At 34.4% G+C, this 23326-nt stretch overlaps 3 protein-coding genes across 10 annotated transcripts; 1 reads left to right on the top strand and 2 right to left on the bottom strand.

Annotated features, from left to right (window-relative positions):
* Positions 1-5411: 5411 nt before the first annotated feature.
* LOC111303525 (putative CoA ligase CCL7) lies at positions 5412-9638 on the bottom strand. The gene is made up of 6 exons (XM_022899854.2): positions 8214-9638; positions 7592-7781; positions 7043-7188; positions 6098-6165; positions 5880-5982; positions 5412-5717 (listed from the first exon to the last, which is right to left on the bottom strand). Exons 1-6 carry the CDS (start codon positions 9321-9323, stop codon positions 5604-5606), a joined length of 1731 nt encoding a protein of 576 aa, XP_022755589.2. The 5' UTR covers positions 9324-9638; the 3' UTR covers positions 5412-5603.
* Positions 9639-10437: 799 nt separating this feature from the next.
* Positions 10438-15208, top strand: LOC111303522 (lactoylglutathione lyase-like). Of its 8 annotated transcripts, XM_089742525.1 has the most exons (10): positions 10479-10628; positions 10728-10791; positions 10905-11027; positions 11113-11174; positions 11472-11532; positions 11692-11771; positions 11880-12028; positions 12549-12638; positions 13856-13978; positions 14974-15208. In XM_089742525.1, the coding sequence occupies exons 3-9, from the start codon at positions 10932-10934 to the stop codon at positions 13954-13956; spliced, it is 639 nt and encodes a 212-aa protein (XP_089598651.1). In that variant the 5' UTR covers positions 10479-10628; positions 10728-10791; positions 10905-10931; the 3' UTR covers positions 13957-13978; positions 14974-15208. The 8 variants fall into 8 exon arrangements, with proteins under 8 accessions (XP_022755587.2, XP_089598652.1, XP_089598651.1 ...); XM_022899852.2 differs by lacking the exon at positions 10728-10791 and having other exon boundaries at positions 10438-10628; positions 11880-11950; XM_089742526.1 differs by lacking the exon at positions 14974-15208 and having other exon boundaries at positions 10474-10628; positions 13856-13979.
* A 2151-nt stretch (positions 15209-17359) lies between these two features.
* LOC111304297 (uncharacterized) lies at positions 17360-19378 on the bottom strand. Its single transcript, XM_022900838.2, has 3 exons — positions 19129-19378; positions 18891-19020; positions 17360-18521 (listed from the first exon to the last, which is right to left on the bottom strand). Exons 1-3 carry the CDS (start codon positions 19262-19264, stop codon positions 17813-17815), a joined length of 975 nt encoding a protein of 324 aa, XP_022756573.2. The 5' UTR covers positions 19265-19378; the 3' UTR covers positions 17360-17812.
* Positions 19379-23326: the final 3948 nt, after the last annotated feature.

Below are 23326 nucleotides of genomic sequence, written 5' to 3'. Positions count from 1 at the left end.
CTGGTAGCATCCAAAACCTGTCAATGTTGTTAGGGTCACTGTTAAGTGTTAAGTACCAATTAGGCTGATCGCTGATCGATAACAAATCTGCACGTGCAGGGATTGGAAAATTACAGGGGAGCTAGCTGGAATTATACGGGGATCCAGATTCCAGGCCCCATATGCGGGAGATGTACTATAGCAAATATCTTCTTTATTCAACAATTTTCTCCATTATCATTAGTTATGCACCCGTTTGATTCACACTTCCGGGGGGGGGGGGGGGGGGGGGGGGGGGCTGATGGCCAAATCGGACCGTGGGGCACCATAAACACTTCCAATTATAAGGTAACGACAGAATAACGAATATGGACACGCATAACATTGCCTTATCTCTTTATTTCATCTCTACAAACTATCCAAAATACTGCATGTGTAGTACTAGTTTAACAACAGTGCTCATTCATTTATTGGACGATTCAGTCGAAAACATGGCTTTACTATGGATCAATGTTTTCGTAGTGAGATGAAACCAAATTTAATCTAAAACAACCTGTAAATTGTACCTGAAGCATTACCATTTGTCAACAACTAAGAATTTTACATAAAAAGGAGCCGATGATTTTGTAGTTGATCTGAAACCATGATTATGTCTTCCCGCTTCAAGGATAAAAAATTTTGATTATTTGCAATTTATTCTGACTCAAAAGAAATTAACAACTCAATGTCGGTTCTCTTACTATAATTTTAGATTTTTTTTGGTCGGTCTAATTAATTAAAATTTTTTTTACTTTCATTAATCGAACCCAAATTAATATTTTGAAAACTTAACTGATTGAGTTTAATTCAATTAATTAATCGAATTAATTAATCAAATTTAATCAAAATATTTCTTGTGTTTTTTAGGAAGCTGCAAACAGTACGAAATCTCAACGATGCAAACTCAAACAGTCAAACTCGCATATCTGGAAAGCGAGAAATGATTTTTCTCTTCCAGGGCGATACGGGCGACCCGATTTTCACCTGGCAAGCAGCATTCCGAGACTTTCATGAGTTTTATGAGAAGCATGCTCGTCCTGCTTATCTGACTAACAGCACAAGGTTTCTTTCACAATGGCAAAAACCACCCTCCTCTTTGATCAAGGTCAATTGTGATGTCTCGTTTGACCCTCTTCTCAAAAAGGCAGGTATTGCCGCGATTGCCAGAGATGATACTGGCTGTGTTATTGATGGAACCAACGCATGCACTGGTATATGCAGGATCTGCACTGGTGGCAGAAGCCTTAGCTCTAAGGCTGGGTTGCGTTCTTGTTGAAAAAAGGGAATAGAGGAATGTCATTCTGAAGTCTGACAATGAAGATCTAATCCGGCGATTGGATTCTGGTTTGAAGCAAAGAAGAAACTATGGCGATTGAAGAGGATCTAAGGGTGCTCAAAGCAGGTTGGCAGTCTTCCATGTTCTGCCATTTTCGAAGGAAAGCTAATAATGCTGCTGACCGGGTAGCTAAGATGACTCCCAAGAGAAGATATCCTATTAACTGGATCTTTTGCCTGCCGCCTGAACTTTTGGAACTGTAACATTATAATGCTTTGATAGGCGTGTTGTGGATATGCAGAAACCAAAAATAAAAAATAAAAAAAATGAATATAGACCTCCGCAAGGACCAAATTCCAGCATTAAACAATAAAGTATCATCCAATAATTTAGATATCAACCAAAGTTGCAAACTGGCAAACTCCAACATACAAGAAATGCTCAGACCAACCAAAACCAAAAGAGAGGTTGAAATGCTCGAACAAACCTCAAGTGAAATGAGAGCGTCGACTGTCGAGGTGTGCTTCCAGTGGCGAAATGAAATCAAGAGCGACTGAACGAGGACAGCTCACAGCAGAAAATGAGTTGATAGGTTTGAGAGATGAGCAAGAGCAGAAATGAGGCTGAGGCTTGAGAAATAAAGGCAGAAATCAAAAGAGGGCAGAAGAAGTGGAAAACCGAAGGTTCCCAGAAATTCAGGGCGAGAAGTCTATGTCGGTCAAAGAGACAGAGACAGAGAGAGAGAGAGAGAGAAGGGTCCTACTGACAGGCTATTGTTGGCTTCTAGCCTTATTTTCCATTGCCACGTTGGTGACTTCACAAGTGAAAGAAAGTATACCTGTGGAAGATCTCGAATCTCGACTCTCCTCCAAATGCCTATTCTTTTTTATCACATGTCACAAACCTGAAGCCCACGAGAGACTGGTTCCCATTCAAGTGAAATGGAAGACGTGGCAAATACGTGGCAATTCATGATTGGTGGGGACGCCAAAGCCCATGTGCTCCGATGGTCTGCATCACATGGCCTTGGAGGAACCCCCCACCCCAGCTGGATCATAGGACAGACATATATATAGTATCACTCTGCTTCCCTGTTTGGCTCTTTCGTTTTTTTTTTTCTCACACAAAGACATTAAATAGTGGAGGCTTGACCGTGGCTTGTCAAATCATTATACATTTATAATTATTTCCCTTAATAGTTTTTCTCTTTTTGGTTTAATAATCAAATTCGCCTTGGGCCCTTTGGCTCTTTCTGTTCTTCTCTCTCTCCTAAACTAGAGTTTGAAGCCTCCGACTTCCCTACAAATACTTGACAATTTTTTGTCAGAGACGTGCTAGATGGCTAGTTTTGTATGGTCAGTGCTAATATTTTTGCAGCAGCTTAGCAAGCCTGGCTAAGATGTAGCCTTTATCTGCATTTGCACCTGCACCTTCTTGTTTTTAATTGGTTCGGCTTCAGAAACCAAAGCATTGCAGATGGTTTTGTAGTGGTGAAGGAAGATAGGACCAAGCAAAGAGGTGCAGGTTCAGGTGCAGGTGAATGCCATTTTGGCTTCTGTTTTTCACACTCATCGTTATCCATATAACTTTCCATCCTTACTTCTATCATGGTAGTTAGCTTGAGCTTCTGATACGGTTTTCCTGTTTACTTTTTTTTTTCTATTCTACAGCTTCAGTTTTCGCTTTTCAAAATCTTTCACAACTCCTTGGTTTCCATTGTGTGATTCTAAAAGGGCCAAAACGGCTTTCAGTTTTCAGGTCTTCTTTGGATACAGATCCCAGCAGCCATCGATATATAGGAATAACTAGCTAGGAGGATCCTATCTGGTAATGAAGCTTTGAAGAGGTTCCATTATATTGCACATCTTTGGGGCTTCTCAAGGTAATATATACATGTGTCTCTTTCCTTTCTAGGACACGCATCTGTTCCTTTAATTTAATTGGAGAATAAATCAAGGAAGAGAAGGTGATTTCCTGATAAGAGGGTGACAAGATTAGGATCAGATTTAACATTTTCATATACGATTCCCTAAGTTTTTTATTGGGTATTTCCCTCTCTCAGCTCTCTCTCTCTCTCTTTTCCTAAAGCTTTTCCTCTCGATCTTATTATAAATATCTTATGTGCAAGAGCTATTTGATCAGTCTTTTTCTATAGCCTAGTGAGTCATAAACTTCTGAAAGGGAAATACTGAAATGTAGTACATGGGGCTTGGGATATATAGTATTATTCCTTAAGGAAAACCATCAAATGCCACATCTATCTGTACTTGTGCAAGTCAAGAACCCCATGTAAGTCCTTAATCGGCATAACTAATGTTTTCAAGATGTATCAAATTCAATCAAGCTATCTTTGAAATTATACTGCACAAAATTTCACAAGCAATTAATTATGACATATGCTAAATAAACATGTCTTTATATAGTATTTAATGGACTTTAGGTACATTGAAAGCTACATGAAGACTAGTTTTACGCAGTTCTGCAAAATCATCCAAATTTTTCATGGTAATTAACCCCTTCATCAAACTTTCAACAGTTGTTCCTTTCTGTTTCTCTCTCAACTTTACTGCATTTTGGGATGTTGCCACTTCTAAGAGAAGAATAACTAATAAATTTCCGCTTGAGAAAATCGGATATAAGTTGTAGCATGCTTTTGAGATGAGTTTTTTACACTAGCATTTCTACTTATTACGCTAGTTGTTTTTCAGCTTACTTCTTCAAAGTTAAGCTTTCAATATTTGCACGAGGCAGTGGAAGAAATAGGGCCTGCCCAGTTATTATTGGCTTATTTATCCAACATTAGCCAGGGCCAGGCGTTAAATGATGATGAATAGGATCTCCCTTTCTCAAAGAAGAATGTTAAGAAATTGATGTTTGCAAACAAGGATTGCTACAAATTTGATTACAAAATGAGCTCTCTGAGAATGCTTTGCTTTGAAAATAACTTTGTGTATTTAGTATCTAGCATCTCATTAACTCTCAAAATTTTGAGTTCTGATCATCATGTGTCACTTGGCAGGCTTCTTAGTTCTTACTTCTTATGAACATTTTGAGCCACTCGCAGTAAATCATTTAACCTTTGAGAGTTATACCAAGGTAAATAATCAGGTTTCTGCTATCACCATATATATATATATATATATATTATAACTATTGCATATTTGAGAATAAAAAGTGGACTTTATCTTATCAATTTAAAATATATGTATATGCTCAATTATGCTCAAATCCATTTATGTTTGGAACTATATGATATATGGCTCCATAGTAGTTAACTAGTATAAGATGTAAAAAAAATAGCACAATAGTAGCTTATTTGATGACAGCTCAAATCCTTTCCTCCATGCTTACCGGCTTATAGCAAACATCCAAAGCGCCTCAATAACAGAAAATTATATCAAGCTTAAACTTAATTACAAATTTTATTAGATCCATCAATTTTCTTGTTAATGATTTTGTTCCTCCATGGCTTATTCACACTTACTGAACTGGTAATAGAAGAAAAATATTAAGGAGAAAACCGTTCTTTTAGAAGCTTTGATGATTGGAAGAAAAGGAACGTCCAGGGTAACTGGGTGAACACGTACGCCTGTTGATTGCTGATCATTTCAGATGGCATGTTCTTGCCCAGCAGCTGAGTACTTTTGGGTTGACCTGCAGTACCGTTACTGCCATGTACTTCGTACTGTCCGAGGTTAGTAGATTGAGCCTGATTAGTGGCTGACTCAGAGAAAAATTTATTTCTTTCTCTCTCCTTATTTAATGTTAATACTGCTCCGATGCGCTTATCTGACTATGACTTAAACTATACATGACTTCAAATTTACAAAGTCTCTGCTATTGTTGCCCATGATCAAGTTTTTCTATGGGTATGTACTGTTCCTATGCAATTAGAGTAGCTTTGCAGGAAAAAATATTTGGGTTAACTTCGTATGGTATCACTGTTGTAGTCACAGCCATTAAATTCTTTGAAACAATCCTTTAATTATAACCTGTACTAAAGCGGAAAATCAAAGGACTAGCAATGCCTAGGTTACGTGAGTCATGGTTATTATTAATCTAGTAGGGCCTTTTGACCCTCCAAAAGACCGGGCGATTGACTGTGTTTTGCCTCCTCTTGTACATGCCAATCCGTTGCTTTGATTGAAGAAGATTGTACATTTTATTGAAACTCTTAGCCCTAACCACTATTGCTACTACGTGCTGAAAATGGTAGTCATAAAGTGTCACCATTTTGCTTTTTGGATATGCGAAATACTTAACTAGTAGTTTATGTTCATGTTATGCGCAAAAACATAATGATAAAATTTCACATTTTGGATCGTGCTTTGGCTCTAAGTTCTCTCCTCAGGATTTTCCCTGAAGCTGACTTTGGGACACTGCTTATGAATGTCACCCTCCGTATTCTTTTGAAAGGTGCCACCTGATAAGAGCAAAAACATACTCGATTTTATATGCTAAGGAGAAAATTAATGACAAAGGCTTATATATTAGTTCAAGATGAATCACCTATTAACAATCAGAAACAAGAAGATGGTCACTTGATTCAAGTGAAGAGACCTAACTTAACAAGGCTATATCATACCTGTTTGGCCATAAAATTTTGAACATCTTCTTCAGTAAGCGAACTGCTGGGCGAACGAACAACGTATGCAACTGGAACCTCACCAGCTTCAGCATCAGGATATCTGTAGTGTGGTAATGTCTTAACTCTCAATGATGTCTTTACAAGGAAGAACAACATATAGATATATTTCCCAGATTTAAATGATGCAAACAGTTAAAATTTCAGCTATAACTTACGGTATGACAACAGCATCCAATATTTCAGGGTGAGATAGAAGTAGTCCTTCAAGCTCTGCTGGTGCAACCTGGTGAGCATTTATGAAGCAAATGAGCATGCTTTAGTTTAAAAGGAAAGCCATTAAATCATGCACATTAACTTTGGAACCATCAGAAAGGGATATAAATAATTAAAAACCAGAACACTGCAGCTACCAAAATTCAATGCAACACACACACACACACACACACACAGATATATATATATATATATATATATATATATATATAGAGAGAGAGAGAGAGAGAGAGAGAGATTGCAAACGTGGGAACCTCAGTCATTATTTAAGTTTTGAACGTTAAGACATACTGAATGAGCAATAATTGTTAAATTTTTGGACAGGCGTTCAACTTAAAATCAATCAGCAATAGATGAAGAGGCTCTTGTAATATTTATGTGGTCATGATGCTCAAACTTAACTGATGTAAGATTTCTATTATTAACACTTTGATATTACCATCGATTGATGATTTACAAATATCAGAGAGGAGATGCCATCTCTGTAGATCAACAACATTATCAATATAGTAAAACATAATCAGCAAAAGATGGAAGCTCCTAGTTGAATAGTATGAAAGCATATGCCAAAGATAACAGGTAACAATTATGTGAATCAGTTGTATTCTAGGAAATACTGCTGAGGAAAATATATTAAGTAGGGAAAACCATAAACAAAATGCTCATCAGTTATTTTTCTACTACATATTCTATTAAAATTGTTCCCAAAGAAATAAATGATGATATAGCCAATTCTTGCATGTACAAGCGATTATGTATATCTTTGTCCCTTTTGACGTGTATATTCATGAAGATTGAGGAATCTTTCTTTTCACCAAACCTTTATTTGATAGAAAATGCAAATTAGCCATATTAACTATATAAAGAAATGCAATAAAATAAGTTACCTGGAAACCTTTGTACTTGATCAACTCCTTAATTCTGTCAACAACATAGAGATTCCCATCCTCATCAAAGTATCCAAGATCTCCTGTATGTACCCAACCCTTTCCATCTATTGTCAATTTGGTTGCTTGTGGATTGTTGAAGTAACCTGAAAATGGTTATAGAAATTGCAGTGTCAGAGAAAATAGCAGAAGATGCCAAGAGGTTGCAATATAACATACACCTGGAGATAAATGACCAAATATTATTTAACACTTGTGCCTAGCTGATTAACTGTTTGCACATTACATATAATTTGACTATATAGCTAAGCTCTAGGCTTTCTTATCAGTTTAAGCAGAGAAGCATCAGGGGGACCATAGGGATCAAATTTTGCAGAAAATCAAATTCAGTATCTGCTGAAATTAAACGACTCAAAAGGGCAACTTTTTAGAGTAATTTAGAAGTCATACCAAGAATTTGACAAGATTAAAAGCTATTAGCACTGTTATTCATACCAAAGAATCAATCTTCTTTCATTTCCTCGGGAAAAAACAAGTAAACAATATTACCTTGCATCATATTAGGCCCTCGAACCCATATTTCCCCTACTTGATTAGGAGGAAGAGGCTTTAGACTCTCTGTACTGATTATTTGGGCTTCAATGCTTGAAGCAAGCATTCCAGTTGAACCAGTATGTGGGGCACCAACTGTAGGATTCTCCAATGAGACAATGCCACAAGTTTCTGTCATTCCGTAGCCCTGAAACCCCAGAAAGCTCAATGATGAGAAGGCAGCTTCTCTACTTCAAGCTATTCTTAACATTCAAAATGCATGAATTGGAACAACTTCCAAATTTCTTATCCGAGCAATATGGAAGGTCAACATTTGCATACCCTTTTACAATTACAACCCTACTTTACATATGGATGACCTGCAACATCAAGGAGTGATGTTCAGCATTTATTGCTTCCCATGAGAATATTGCCTAAAAATCAATTTGGATTGGTGACAATAATGATTAATACAATTCGGATATTTGCTGCAATTTTTAGTACTTATATAGGACCAAGTCAGCAGGCAATCTAGTTTTCTTTTCCTTCTGCCTCCTGATCAAAATTAAACTTTTCAATATAACTTGTGAACTAGTCAAAATTATTTCCTCTTTAAATCAATAATTGACAGCTAAAATACCTGCATAACCACAGTCTGAGGGAAATTCTTTGCGCACTCCTCCATCAACTCCTTCCCCAGAGGTGCAGCACCAGAACCAATTTGCCTCAATGAGGAAAGATCAAACTTCTTAACCACACTCTGCTTAGCCATTGCAAGCACAATTGGAGGCACAACCAACAAATGTGTTGCTCTATACTTCTCCGCATTCCTCAAAAACATCCCTAAATCAAAATTTGCCATTGACACCAAAGTATTTCCCTTCTGCAGCTGCGCGTATACGATAATTGCCAATCCAAACACGTGAAACATTGGCAAAACACACAAGAAAACCCGGTGTATATCGCCAGCAAGTTCCTGATCCATGGTCACCATCAAACTCGCTGCAATGAAATTCCTATGTGTCAAAATAACACCCTTACTGAACCCTGTCGTGCCTGAAGAGTATAAAAGCGCTGCTGTATCAGTCTGCTTAACTGAAACCGCGGGAAATTCTGTTACATGCCCTGCTAAATCGAGAATATAATGAAAAGATAGGATATTTGGGATATTTTTTACATCAGATGGTTGTTGGTTCCGTTTAGAACCAAGCAAGATTACAGGGAGCTTGAAATCTTCAACTTTGTCAAGCAGTTCAGGGACAGTGACAAGAAGCTTCGGATTGGAATCTTTGATTTGTTTTGAGAGTTCATTGACAGTATAAATGGGGTTGGCAGTCGTAGCAATGGCGCCAATGGCGGTTACAGCAAAGAAACATAGGGGGAACTGGATAGAATTGCGTGCAAAGATCAAGACTCGGTCTTTTTTGTTGATACCCAGATTGAGAAAAGCATGGGAGAGCTTGATGACAGTGGATTTGAACTGAGAGAAAGAAAGTGTTTCATCAGAATCAGCATCAATAAGGGCTGGTTTGTCAGGGTAAGAAGAGACGTTTCTGAATAGAAATGAAACCATGGAAAGATTTGGTTCCTTGGGAAGAACTAGAGGTGGCCTTAAAGACCTGTAAATCCCATCTCTTCCATAGCCAGATTTCTCCATCAAAGCTTTTCTTTTCCTTTTGATGCTTCCTTGAGATTGTGAAAAATGGAAGCTTGGAATAGTTACTTTCATATACAAAGATGGGCACATCATATCATTAATTTATTATTTCTATTACTATTATATGAAAGATTAGTTTGAAGAAGCGACTGCCAAGTCAGGGCAAGAGGACAAAAAATGATGGCGATGCCAAGATATCAGGACTAACTCCGACCAAGAAAAAAAACATGCGGAAAGCCCGAAGGTTTATTTGCATTGTCTGGCCTAAGATGATAGTGGAAATTGCGATGCACTTTCCATCCCACTATTTTTATTTAAAAAATTTATTTCTTTATGAAAAATTTGGGGAACCCGCATGCCCAATGGTCTTTTGCTTGTATCGTAGGCTTAGCTTATCCAGAACCTGCAAGGTGAATACGCCGATTTGTTTACAACTCCTTTAGAAATATCATCCGAACGATGTTTTTCTCGCGTTTCAAATGCTTCATTCATTTCCTAACAAGTTATTAGATTTTTTTTTAATGATTTCGATATCTACAAGATTATTAATAGTATTTTCTTTCTTTTAAAATATTTATTATATATTAATTTTTACGAAATTTAAAAAATACATATTGATTTTAATATATTTATTATTAAAATTTAAAATTTATTATAAAATTAAAGTTTTATGATTTTTAATTTTAAAAAATAAAAAAATTATAAAAGACAATTTTAAAATATTAAAATATAAAACTTTTATATATTAAAAAATTAAGAAATAATTTTAAAATATTTCATTCAAAACAAAAAAAATAGTTTTTTTAAAAATTATTAATAAATTTCAAAATCTATTTCATCGTTCAACAGCTGTTTTTTTATTGGTATTGCGCGGCCCTTTAGTTGAATATTAGAGTAATATGGCCGATTGATAAATCTCTTATTAATTTGTTATGTATATTAAGAAAAAAATCTTGTAATTTAATAATTTTATATTAATAGTTTAAAATTTTGTAATATTAGTAAAATTATAGAAAAGTATTATGCAATTTGGATAAAAAATTTTAATATATTAAAAAATAAAAACATAACATAAAGTATCTTTCACATTAAAAAATTATTTTTATAATAAAAATAGAAAAAAAAAAAACGAAATTCTTTATTTTTCTTAAATTTATTTATTTCTAAAAAATGACACAAATATCTTTGACGGCAAACATGATATAGCATGATAGCAGCGCTGAATTCTTTATTTCAGACTTTTTTTTCTGACATCAATAAAAATAAATTATATTTTTCGTACATATTTTCTAGAAAGTTTTCTTTTTTTAATGTGTTGGATTATCCAAAATCTGTAAATCCCCCTTGCCAGGTTGCCTTGGCCACTGCTTCACTCTCACCGACTCTTAAAATTCCAAGGTAAAAAAGGTCTGTTTTTAATTCTTCATTGATGTAAAAAATGGCTTCGTTTTCGATCTCCACCGCCTTAACTCGACTCTCTCTGTTTCGTCTCACTAGAAAACCCTGCCCATCACCTTCTTCACTCTCATTTTCTTACATTTCAAAACCCCATAATCCAAAGGTTTTTTACTTTCATTGATAGTTGATCTATTCACTAAATGTGTAAACTCTAATACCCAATTCTCAAAACATCTTCTCTTCAGAAATCTAATCGAAAAGTTTGGATTTTTGTAGGATCGAACCCAGTTTAGGTTGTATTCAATGGCATCATCCGACTCAAAAGAATCAGCTGCCAATAACCCTGGCCTTCACACTACCCCTGATGAAGCCACCAAAGGCTACTTCATGCAGCAAACTGTAAGTTTTTCATCTTTGGATGTATGTTCTTAACTCTGAAGGAATTTATGTTAATGCATTTCTTTTGCTTTTTCTTGGGTTGCAGATGTTTCGAATTAAGGATCCAAAAGTCAGTCTTGATTTTTACTCTCGTGTATTGGGCATGTCGTAAGTTATATTTGACTTTCTGTCTCTTTTTTTTGTTTTTTAATTTGATGTAAAGTCTATTGGGTATTTGTTCTCACTTGTTTATATATTTTGATTAATTAGTTGTTTATTTATTGAGGAATTAAGTATTTTCTTCTTTTTTTTTGGGTGAAAATATCTGTGTTGGGAAATTTGATTGAATTAAAACTTTCATTTCTCGTGGCATTTTCGAATTGACTTTGCTATATGTGCTTTGGTTGCTCATGGAATCTATTAAAGCTTAATACAACTAACTTGTTGTCGCTTTTTTTTTTTCAGGTTGCTTAAGAGGGTGGATGTTACAGAATTGAAGTTTACCTTGTACTTTTTGGGCTATGAGGTAAAATTCATATAATTATACTGCAATAAGTAATATTGGATTAGTATTTGCTCGCAGTGGCTTCTTGTAGCATCTCTGTATTCAGTTCTTCGTTTTAGGTGTCACCGATTTGCTAAAAATAATGATGTTGATTCTAGATGCATATTTCCTTTGATGTAGGATGTTTCATCGGCTCCAAGTGACCCAGTTGATAAAACAGTTTGGACCTTTGGAAGGCCGGCTACAGTTGAACTAACACAGTGAGAATACATTATTACTATTATTTTTAAATTTAATCCTTCTTTTGTGTTTACAAAGTCACCATTCTTGTGCCCTAGTATGTTTTAAAAGTTTAATGCTTCGTACAGTAATTGGGGTACTGAAAGCGACCCTGAGTTCAAAGGATATCACAATGGGAATTCAGAACCTCGTGGCTTTGGTATGAGTAGATTTGCCTCATTTTGTGTATTGCTTCTAACTTTTTGGTTCACAAATCAGAGAATGAGACAATTTGATGGTATATGACATTCATTTGTTGTGCCTTGTTAAACCCCAAAATGCTTTTATTTACTGATAGGAAAAAGAAAACTTCATACTGTTGGTACTAAACTTCATTAAAATGCATTTTTTAGGTTCATCTCTTATGGGGACTGCCATCTGGTGTTGTAGTTATTCCAATAATGATTTTTAATTGTTAGGATTAACTGAATTTATTCACTCATGAACTTCTTATGGTATGTCAACCTTACATAGTGGGAAAAGGCTTAGTTTGGTGTTTGTTATTGTAATGTCTTATAATTTTCTTCTTCAAATAAGTGTTGTTTAAACATCACCATTTCTTTTCAATTAACCAACTAGCTTATCTTAACAACTATGCTGTAATTGACTAAACAGTTGCTGCTTCTAGGTGGATTCACTTCTACATTCAAGTTCATAGATGAAAAGCTTGTTTACTTTATATGTTCTAAAAGTGTGGATTTCTGTGTTTAAGGAGTTTTGGGATTTATAGGTGCTCACTGTTCTTTTTCCCTTTTCAGGGCATATTGGCATTACTGTGGATGATACAGTCAAGGCATGTGAGAGATTTGAACGCCTGGGAGTAGAGTTTGTCAAAAAACCAGATGATGGTAAGCCATCTCATTTAGATTATAGATTTTATTAAGAATAATATGATGTCTCAATTGATATTTTAATTTCCATTTAAGTTTTGGATGGGGAATTCGGGTATTGATAAATGGTAATTTGCTAGACAAATTGTGACATTGTCTTTTTAGGAAATTAATCAAATGTTAAGGGAACTTGTCGCATCAGCAAAACTTAGGTGGTTTGGAGCTTGAGGTTGGGTTGAGATTTTGAGTTTGAGCCATGGTGCCCACCACTTGGTCTCCAAAAGGAGTAAAACTAATGAGGGATGGGGAATTCTGGTATTGATAAATGGTAATTTGCTTAGACAAATTGTGACATTTGTCTTTGTAGGAAATTAATCTAATGTTAAGGGAACTTGTCACATCTGCAAAACTTAGGTGGTTCCTTGAGGTTGGGTTGAGATTTTGAGTTTTAGCCATAGTGCCCACCACTTGGTTTCCAAAAGGAGTAAAACTAATGAGGGATGGTAATTTAGGTCTAAAATGATAAGGAAATGTTCAAATGATGTGATAACAGGGCAATTAGAAAAAGTAAAAATGCAAAAACAGTTTTGCATATTTTTGTTCATCTCACACATGCATGGATGTACTTGGTTATGGTGTATATATTTGTATGAATCACCATATATAGTCCAGCATTATGCCAAGGATCAATTCTTTATTCACCTATATCGAGGAGCATTCTTTACATACTAGGAAGCAGTTATTTTTTACTCAACTTAAAAGTATGATTACTCACTCCCACATTGTGATTTCTTTGATAGCCAGTGCCCCTGTAGAAGTGCTAGTGCTGCAGAAATACTAGGAATATGTTTCCTCATGTGCCTTCATATATTCAAAGTTTACTTGAATGAGATTCCTGAATTAGTAGCAAACTTGTTTTTGGTTTCATGAAGTAAAAACACTCTCAGCATTATCAGGTTCAATTGTGAGCAAATACTAACTTGTACTTACAAGGCATGAATGAGAAAAGACAAAGCCTCTGAACTGTTAGCTTTCAGGTTTTACCCTTTTTTTTTTGTGTGGTTCAAAGGAGGGTATAACCCTTACAAGGGGAAAGGGGGAGGAGATCCTTACTCGAAACCAAAATCTTTACATCCTCATAAAGCCTCCTTAGCCATTAGACCAAGAGGTGCAGCACCAGGTTTACCTTTTTAAAATGCTTTTATTCATGCCTAATCTATCAATCTGATTTGCAGGCAAGTTGAAAGGGTTTGCATTCATTAAGGATCCTGATGGTTACTGGATCGAAATCTTTGATTTGAAAACTATTGGAGGAGTACTTAAGGATTTTGCCTGAGTTAGCGCATTACAAAGTTCAGGTAGCTTTTTGAGTTTTTATTTTGCTGATCTTATGTCGAAACAGATCCCCTTATGATTGAATTCATAATCTTTGTAATCTCAATGAAAACTATGGCTTTACTTTCTGTCAGCCACCTTCTTTGAAGGACTTTGTAACTTGTTCCCAGAGCCATACAATTGAGTGTCTGTGACAATATTTACATTTTACAAGTCTGGTAAAAGGAAAAATATTTCTAATTTTAAGTGGATAATTGTGTTTGGTGTGTCTGAATCCTTAGTATCAGATTGCAAGAACAACATTTCCATTGAGTCAAGATAGTTCTTTGATGTTGGAATATTTATTTCTGCAATCTGGAGGCATAGATTAACTTAAAGAGGGCTGTAGGGTCTTAACTAACGGAAAATAGAGTTGTCAAATGATTTTGATTGTTCAGCATGCGTGTTGTGGAAGTTTCATTGAACAAGGGCGTTTATTCATTGGAATAATAAAGGACCTCATATCTTGTTAGCTTTGAGAATGGCACATTCCTTTAATGATGTATGGTGTCCCTATTTGTCGTTTTCTAAAATAAGTTTTTGTTTTCTTTAAAGTCAGGATAACATAATATTACATGCTAAATCACCACAATGTTTTTGCCAAAAAGCTGGCATGAATGGAAAATCATGAACGGAGTTCACCTTTTTGCAGTTACACGCACTCCTAAAACCTAAAACCTTTGTCAACAACTGAAAGAATTCTTTTTTTCGCCAATCTTGAAAAGATGAATGACTTGATATTTCTCGTCCACCACCTTTATCTCAGTGCTACTTATCCGTGTGTATCACACCAGGAAATCAACAGTCATGGCAATTCGCCTTATGATCCCCCTCTTGATCCCTTTATTGAACTTGAAATTTACAAACTTAAATAGAGGAAATGGAGGATGGTGCGTGGTATGAAGGGTAGTTGTTATTGCTTTTTTGTCTATTTAGATCATTGCAAATCAATCTGAATACAGTATTGGTGTTGATGCAGGAAATAAGGGTGGCATTTGCAGGTTTCACTCGTTATCCCGGTTTAAGAGTGTGCCCAATACATAATTTCTTATGCTTTCCAGAACTTTTCGAGGGAGGAAGCCACCATGAAATTTTAATTTAAGCACATTGTGTTCGAGTCTCTGTATCTTCTGCTTGTCATTGTCAACTGTTTCAAACAGACTGCGGCAGATAATTTGTTGGTTTTCTGAAACTAAAGTGAACCTTTTAGACTATTATCTCGTTTTGTGTGAACTTTTCCACACATTATCATAAAGCTTGGTCAATCTCTCGTGGCTTTTTAAAATTTTTTGAACAAAATGACCATGGCAAGAACTCATGACACTGTTCATAAAGGTCAGTGCATGCCAAGTCAAGCATGAAGTAGATAGAGTCTTCAACGATTGAACCATAGATAATGGTTTTTGAAAACTTGATTCAGGGATTGGTTCTTCTGTTTCAAACATCATTTGCAATATCGAGGAAAATGGAATTCTATGGTACAATTTCGTTGAAATGCGAAGGGCCGAAGATTAATTAGTTCAGTTGTAAACATCAACCAAACTAATCATCCACACCCACACTTGGAAAGTTGTGGCTAATGGGCTTCCGGTGAAATTCAAGAGCTGTTTCAAAAGTGGTTGGTCATTTTGCATGCAATAAATTATTCCAGAATTCACTTTGATTTGCACTGGATTAACTTCTTTTTAACCTTAAGACAAGCTTAGTTGTTCAGCCATCCAAATTGGGATTTTGATTTTTTTTCTTTCCTTGGATATTATCATTGATAATGGTGCTAAGCTTCAATTTTTAAAACCCATTATTAGAAGTTAATTTCATGAAGTATATACATATTCATTTATTCATGTTTCGTTCTTTATTTTTTTTTTTAAATTTCTATATACTAGTTAAATTTATTGATTTAAAAGTCGAATAAAAAAAACAAAGATCATACATTAATTATTAAATCAAATGTTTAGATATGGTTCAATTCATCTGTAGTAGTTTGTATTTTTTTTTTTTTCTTTACATTGACAACGTATCATGTTTTCACTTGGTTTGAAAAAAAAGGGTACCACACTCTTTTGACCTTCACTAGAAAAGACAACCTAGAATTGCTTTCTGCACTGCTTTCAAACAATATATGTCTAAAGAAAACAAGTAGCTAGTAATACCAATTTATTAATAGCTGGCAAGTGGCACCTAGTTAATCTTACCCTATAAATCACGTATTCATAATATATGTAAGTTTCAGATTGGAACCGTTTTTATTTATTTATTTTATATATATCGGCCATACCACAAAACAAGGCTGGATCTCATGACACAGTGATGCAGCCTGACAGAGATCGTGTGATCATGCAATTTTGGAACCCTTTGGAGTGTTTTCCAATGGGGATTCCCTGTCAATCAATTACAATATCAAAATTTATAAGCTTCAACCTTTCTTGAATTCATACATTTCAATTTTCCATCCCAAATTCATCAAAAAAATGTAGAGATTAATTTTAAAAATGACAGTGAGCAAGACAGTGAAGCTCACATGAAGTTTTGATTATGGATTTGGATTAAACTGATCTTGCTGAGCAAATTGAAGTGGCAACTACCCAGAAATATAGGGAAAAAAACGATATACTAATTAGAAAGGAGATATATTAAACTCTTAGCCAGTGACAGCATCCATGCAAATAATTAATGTATTTTCCTATAATGGTTAGCTAGTATAATATTGTTGTCTGTCTCTACCTGAATGTTACTTCTTTTCAATGAAGCTGTTACCATCCAAAAAAAGCTAACTTAGGTCATCGTATCTGCAAAACATTGATAACAAGAATGATTGTTAATGGCTTGCTTAATCATTGCATTTAATGATACATATGTATCCTAAATTGGAGAGCAGCAATAATCAAACTCATGTCCTGTATTGAATCCAGAAAACCAACCAAAAAAGTCTTCATATTTAGTTTTCAAATGGTGACTGATCAAACCAACTAATTCCAAACAAACATTTGAATTGTTTATTGCTATCACAATGAACAAATATGCATAAAGTTGATGACCTTTTCGATTCTTTGAAATAGGCAGATCTATATATTATGTATAATTAAAGAGGATTCTGTTAGAAAAACTGGGATTATGTTTAACTGCAAGTCATTTCTAAAGCTTTGCCCCTCCATAAAATTCCAAAATCTCCACCGTCCTTTTGTTTTAAATTACATGGTTAACAAGTTTCCACCTTTGAATCTGACTTAGTTCATTAAAATAAGTTATGGACCTTCAATATTCTTGACAAATAGTACCAGCAGAGAGCCTAGAAAGACCCTACTACCCTCCATTGGAGGACATAATAGTTTTGTTAGGGCTATAAATGCCTTTTCAGAATGTTTTGGCATCCCATAAATCACTGGCCAATGTCTAGATATTCAGGAAGAAAGTGCAGTAAAATAAAAGGGAAATTTATTTTAAAAAAAGGAAAGTTACAGTGCATGCTTGGTTTATCTTGACATCAGGATTTTTGTTCTTGAATGATGATTACTTGTCTTGTTTTCATAAACATGGATTTCTGATTGGAGGTTGCAGTGAGTGAGGGTCCGTACAGCAATAGCATCATCACATCCCAAAAAGAAATGCTCAAAATAAAAAGCTTTACCATGTACTGTCAAAAGAAGAAATGTTTCATTTCATCAGAACACAAAACCCCATAAACTGAAAGTCTTCATCTGAATCTATACACTATCAATCCATCCATCCAAAAACCTCCCTTTCCCTCCCTCACCCCACCCCCTCACCTTTGCCCCTTACCCCATCAAATCTTTCTGATTTTACATGCAGTCAGTCCATCAGTAGTAGTAATACATGACTTTCTCTTGTGTCTTGTTTTCATCAATGAAGTTGTTGTTGTTACAGCAATTATTACTGCTAGAGCTAATCAGTCGCTTAACATCTTCAAGATCATAATCTAATGGGCATTCTCCATAGTACCCACTTGGCTTCTCAGTCCATTGGTTAACATTTTCACCTCCACTATTGGTGCCATAATTTAACATGAATTTGTGATTATCTTCATACACATTAGAGGTACCCAAACCCTGAAAACTCATGTCTTCTTGCTTTATCTCTCTGCCATAGCTGATCTGGCTACAGCTACCATCAGAAGAACTGCAGCTTGGTTCACTCCCAAACATGAGAAAATTTTCTTTCACTGGAAAATACTGCATGTGACTCATCAAACTCTCTGGGGTTTGAATAAGAGAAGAATTGGTAGCCAAGGTAGTGTTGCCCTTGTTCAAAAGATCAGATTGAACCGATGACATGGGGTCAAAGGCTGTGAAAGATCCGGTTGGAGTGAAATAAGAAGTGCTGTCTTTGTACAGTGATGATAAAGATTGAGATGAAACAGGTTGAGTGTAATGAGAAGATGTGAATGGTGGTGGTGCTCTCTGGGATTGAGAAGTCATGACCATCAGCTTCTTCTTAAGCTTGGTGTTCCAGTAGTTCTTGATATCATTGTCAGTCCTGCCTGGTAACTGAGCAGCTATTATTGACCATCTGCAAATTGCATGTTAGAAAAGAAAACGTTATAAGAAGCAAAATAACCGGGCAACTCTTTCTTAACAGTTGTAAGTAGGTGATGATGTTGAATCTAAACTTGGCATGCATGCAGAAGAATTATCCGAAAATAGCAGATTCTTGATGTAAACGAGTTTCTGATATTTAAGTTTTTTCATAAAAAAAACCTAAAAAATGATTTCTTTCTCTTCTTTGTTACCCTTTTAGATAGAAAGGATATGAATGATACCCTTTATAAATTTAGATTCTTTCCTTTTTAATTTTTCTTTACTTTGAAACCCTGAGCCAATAGGATGGGAGAGAGAGAAAGGGAATTCTCATAAAAAATGAAAAGTAGCTTAGGAATACCTGCTTCCAATGCTAGCAAACAGGCTGCAGATAATCCTATCTTCATCATCTGTGAATTCACCATGTTTAATGTTGGGCCTGAGATAGTTTAGCCATCTCAATCTGCAGCTCTTCCCACATCTTCTCAGACCTGATTCAAAGACAACAAAAATTAGCTAAAAAACTACTAGATAGAGAGAGAGAGAGAGAGAGAAAAAGGCATGATCTTCTTTTCTGATTATTATATCTTTATATTTACCAGCTTTCTGAGGGAGAGCAATCCAATTCCCACCAGTTCCAAATTTCTCTATGTACTCCTTGAGCTTCGAGTCTTCTTCGGGAGACCATGGCCCTTTCTTCACATTTGCCTTGTCGCAGCAAGGAGCCCTCCCCATCTCTTTTTCCCTCTCTTTTCCCCTCTTTCTTCCTTCTCTCTCTCTCCAACACAAGTCTTGTGATCTCTTAGATATCTCCTGACCTCTTTAAGAAACCAAGGGTCTCCCTTTCTAATAAACTTTGCCGGGGGATGAATGATGTTGTGACTTGTGCGTGCTCCCTTTTAATAACCAAAAAAAACATTTTTACTAATTAGTAATTAATTTATTCAGGGGTACATTTTTTTAAGTCAAAAAGATATGCACGCTATATCAGTTTCTAACTCCTATATGCTTAAAGCTAATCGAACTTTCCACCTCAAATTTTAGGTTCCCCACCAAGTGAAAGCTCTTTACTTTCTCTACCTTTATTTTTTTTCCTCAAAGGTATCCAAAGTCCATGTCAATCCATGAAATGATAACTACAGAACTCTAGAATTGAGACATTTTCCAAACCGCAGACTATTCTCCAGGTATATAAAAAATTATTACTACCATATATAGCTAACTGCCTCTGCTTAATTTAATGGTAGTCGTTTGGTTACCGAAAATAAACAATGAAGACATTTCGATTATTGGATTTATTAGCAGTAGATTATGTTAGTAAACTTGGACTACATACTCAATTCATAAAACATGAGTATTCCTTGAAACTAAACCAGATAAAGAATAGAAACTAGGAATTGGTTTGGTAAATTGCTGCAACATTTGTTTATCATAGTAACTTGTCTTTAGAGAATGTGGGGTTGTTACCGTTTACTTTCTCTTAATTTGTTTTGTTATGCACAATTTATATGTTGCCAAGAGAGGACAAAAGAAACCCTGTTAACTTGTTGGAGATTTAGATACCATTACTTGAAGGATTGAGGTTCATATTGTACATGACAATTAACACAAAATTGAAACCCCATCTGTCAGATTCTTTGTCCTCAATTTCAGCTGATCAGGTGTTTCCGACCGACTCATCAATGCAACCTTTTGAAACTGTTGATGCATCATAGGCTATTGCCAATCTATAGGAAGTAAAAGTAGGCAAACAATACTTATAGATTGTTTCTGATATATTTTAACATTTCCCAACTAGGGAGTCCTTTGTTGATAAGTGACGCAAAGGGAATGAAGCCCTAAGCAGGGATCCCTTGGCCTTGGAAATGACCCTAGCTGCTGGATGTTGTAGGTCATAATAATATTCAACTTTGTTTCCTTTCCTGCTGTAATTAGACTTCCTAGGGGTTGATATAATGCGAGAAAAGAAATAATAACCATGACAGTAAAAATTATGAGTCCTAAGAGGGATCTATAATTACAACAAAGCATAAATAATTTGAGTGAAAAAAATTTTAAACACGGTGACAACATATCTATAAAAGGAAAATGTTAGCCGCATTAGGTAGTGGAAGTGATATTTATAGAAAGACTTTTTATATATTATTAAATTTAATGATAATAATGCATTTTAAATGAAAAACATTTTTCAATAATATGTATTTTAATTAATTTTAACCAATGTCTATAAAAAATTCACTGGATCCATTACAAAAAGAGAGCACGTATCCATTCCAACTACTTTGTTATACGTCAATTAATAAATTAGTAATTAATGACAAGAAGGATTCAAAGTTCTAAACAAACAATATATTTATATGATAAGGTCCCATAAACTAGGATTTCTTAATGATTTTTTTTTTTTTTGATAAATTATTTCTTAATGAGCTTGATTGTGTCACTGGGGACGTATGTTTTAATGCAATTTTGTATGGATAATCCGGCAAGATATAAATTAATGAATGAAAATAAGCTATACATATAATAATCGTGTGTATCTGTATTATTTTTTGATAGCTTAATCGTGTGCTAATACAATATTTATATTTATATTTATATTTATATTTATATATATATATATAATTTCTCTCATTTAGAAATATTATCATTCTAAGTAATAATTTGGCATATCTTTGTATATAATTAAATTTGTTTGCAGGTTTTGCGAGATGTGACCAAACGTAGTTGAAGAAAGAAGATCAAGAAGGTAATTCTAATAAAATAAAAACGTTTAATTTGTTTAATAAAATTATTTGCTTTATATAAAGAGATAAAAACTTAGATAAAATTATTTAGGCGAAATTTGAATATATATATATATATACATATGCTTTTAACAAATATAAAAATATTGTTTTATTACTTTTGCTTTGTACTTTAATCTTTTTACAATATCATACTTTACTTGGTGCCTTCACACGATGATTTAATCATTTCCAGATCTTGCTTGTAAAAGGGTTTTATTACTTATAATTAATGAACACATCAAGACTTAATTTAATTAATTGAGATTTTAATTGAACTCAAATGATTTCTCTAAAAACGAACCTTTTAGCTTTCTCAAATATGGAAATATCAATTTAAAAGGTTTTTGGTTATAAAATTAATATTTCACTATCAAGCATAACAAACAAATGGTTAATTAAATAATCAAATCAAAATATGATTGGATCAAGTAAAAAAAACAAATAAGAAACTAAAAAAAACAAGTGTCGTCATCTGCATTGACTCTTGGACAAGAAGAGAGGGATCACTTGCATTTTCCTCCCCTTTCTCAACGGTTGGCAAACTAAGCAGGAAAATTTTGCATGCCTTACCGGCTTCATTATTAATAAATAATAATAATAATAATAATAATAATAATAATAATTGAATATTATATCATATTATATGAACTAATTAAGACTATGTTTATTTTCAAGTTTTTTGCACCCTTGCCCCCTTTGGTACTGCCTAATTTTCTAAGTGCTTCTCAGAGTTTAACATGAATTGATTGTTTAATATTCCTTCAGTTATGTATACATGCACACCATTTTCAGTAAGAGAGCCAACTTTTTTAGAATAAAATCGGGATTTAATGAGTCAAAATAAATCACATTTGATAAATTAATGTGAATCGTAATATTTGATATAAAATTGATTTTAAAATATATGTGTTACCTTTGTTGTATTAAAAGAATTTATTATGCTTCAAAAAAAAAATTAAAAATTTCATGTTTTTGTATTTAAATGTTTGCATCACTTTTTCAATTCTAATTTATAAATTTTTTTATGAGATAATATCATTAATTTAATAGAGAAAAACATATAATAACTTGCAAATTGACATAATTGTAACATTTTATATTTCCAATTAAATTTCATGTTATTGCCATTTCAAAACACACCTTGAAGAATATGATCAAAAAGTCCAAATCGGAAACTTTTAGAAGAATTGAGGTGCAAAAAATAAATTTGTGATAAAAGAGGGTCTTCCTTTTTAAAAACAAGAAAAAGAAAGGGAAAGAAACTTAGGAGCAGCTAAGAGACGAAAGTCAAACGAAAGTCCTTTTGAGGGCTTCAAATGAAAATGTCTCCTCAAACTGGGATTCTTTCTGAGTGGACAAAAGACGAAACCCTTTTTCTCGCTAGCTGTCTCCGATGACATAATATGTTGCGTACGCCATGTTCCAAAGGCCAAAAAAAACAAAAAACTATAGTAATTAAATTTATTTATTTTACTTACGAAAAAATAAAAATTAGAGCTCTTTTTTAAATTTTAATAAAAAAATTCATTTTCAAGATTCTTGCTTTTTATTGCTCGAAACGTGTCCGTTTCTGCCGTGACCTTCGTGTCCGCTTTTCGTCCTCTCTTCGGTTTCTTTCTGTGGCCCCCACGTGCGGGTAGTTTCACTCGCGCGTGCTCTCTCTCTCTGGCAGGTTTCCTTTTTTTTTTGCCATATCAGACGTGGCCAAGAGATAAAGAGAGTACGAAAATTTTCGCACTCGGATGTAGACTGTGATAGAATGACATGGCGGGTTTTGTTGGCTGAGAAGTGGCTCAGATCAGACGGTGACCAATCAATCAATCAACTCATGTAATTGCACGCTTTTATTAATTCATCATTTAAAAAAAAAGGATTTATCTTATTCATCTTTTTACTGAAAAAAAAGTACTATATTTTATTTTATTTTTAATATATTTGGACATGGGCCTTTGATTCTGTCATTTCGTTCATCCTTGCAAGATCTATGCATTTGATTTGGTTTGGTAGGAAA

Source organism: Durio zibethinus, chromosome 13 (assembly GCF_047325235.1).
Source record: "Durio zibethinus cultivar Kanyao isolate XHJ-2024 chromosome 13, ASM4732523v1, whole genome shotgun sequence".
Classification (NCBI taxonomy): domain Eukaryota; kingdom Viridiplantae; phylum Streptophyta; class Magnoliopsida; order Malvales; family Malvaceae; genus Durio; species Durio zibethinus.
Note: the sequence above shows the minus strand (reverse complement) of the source record. Positions and strands in the feature narration are given on the sequence as shown.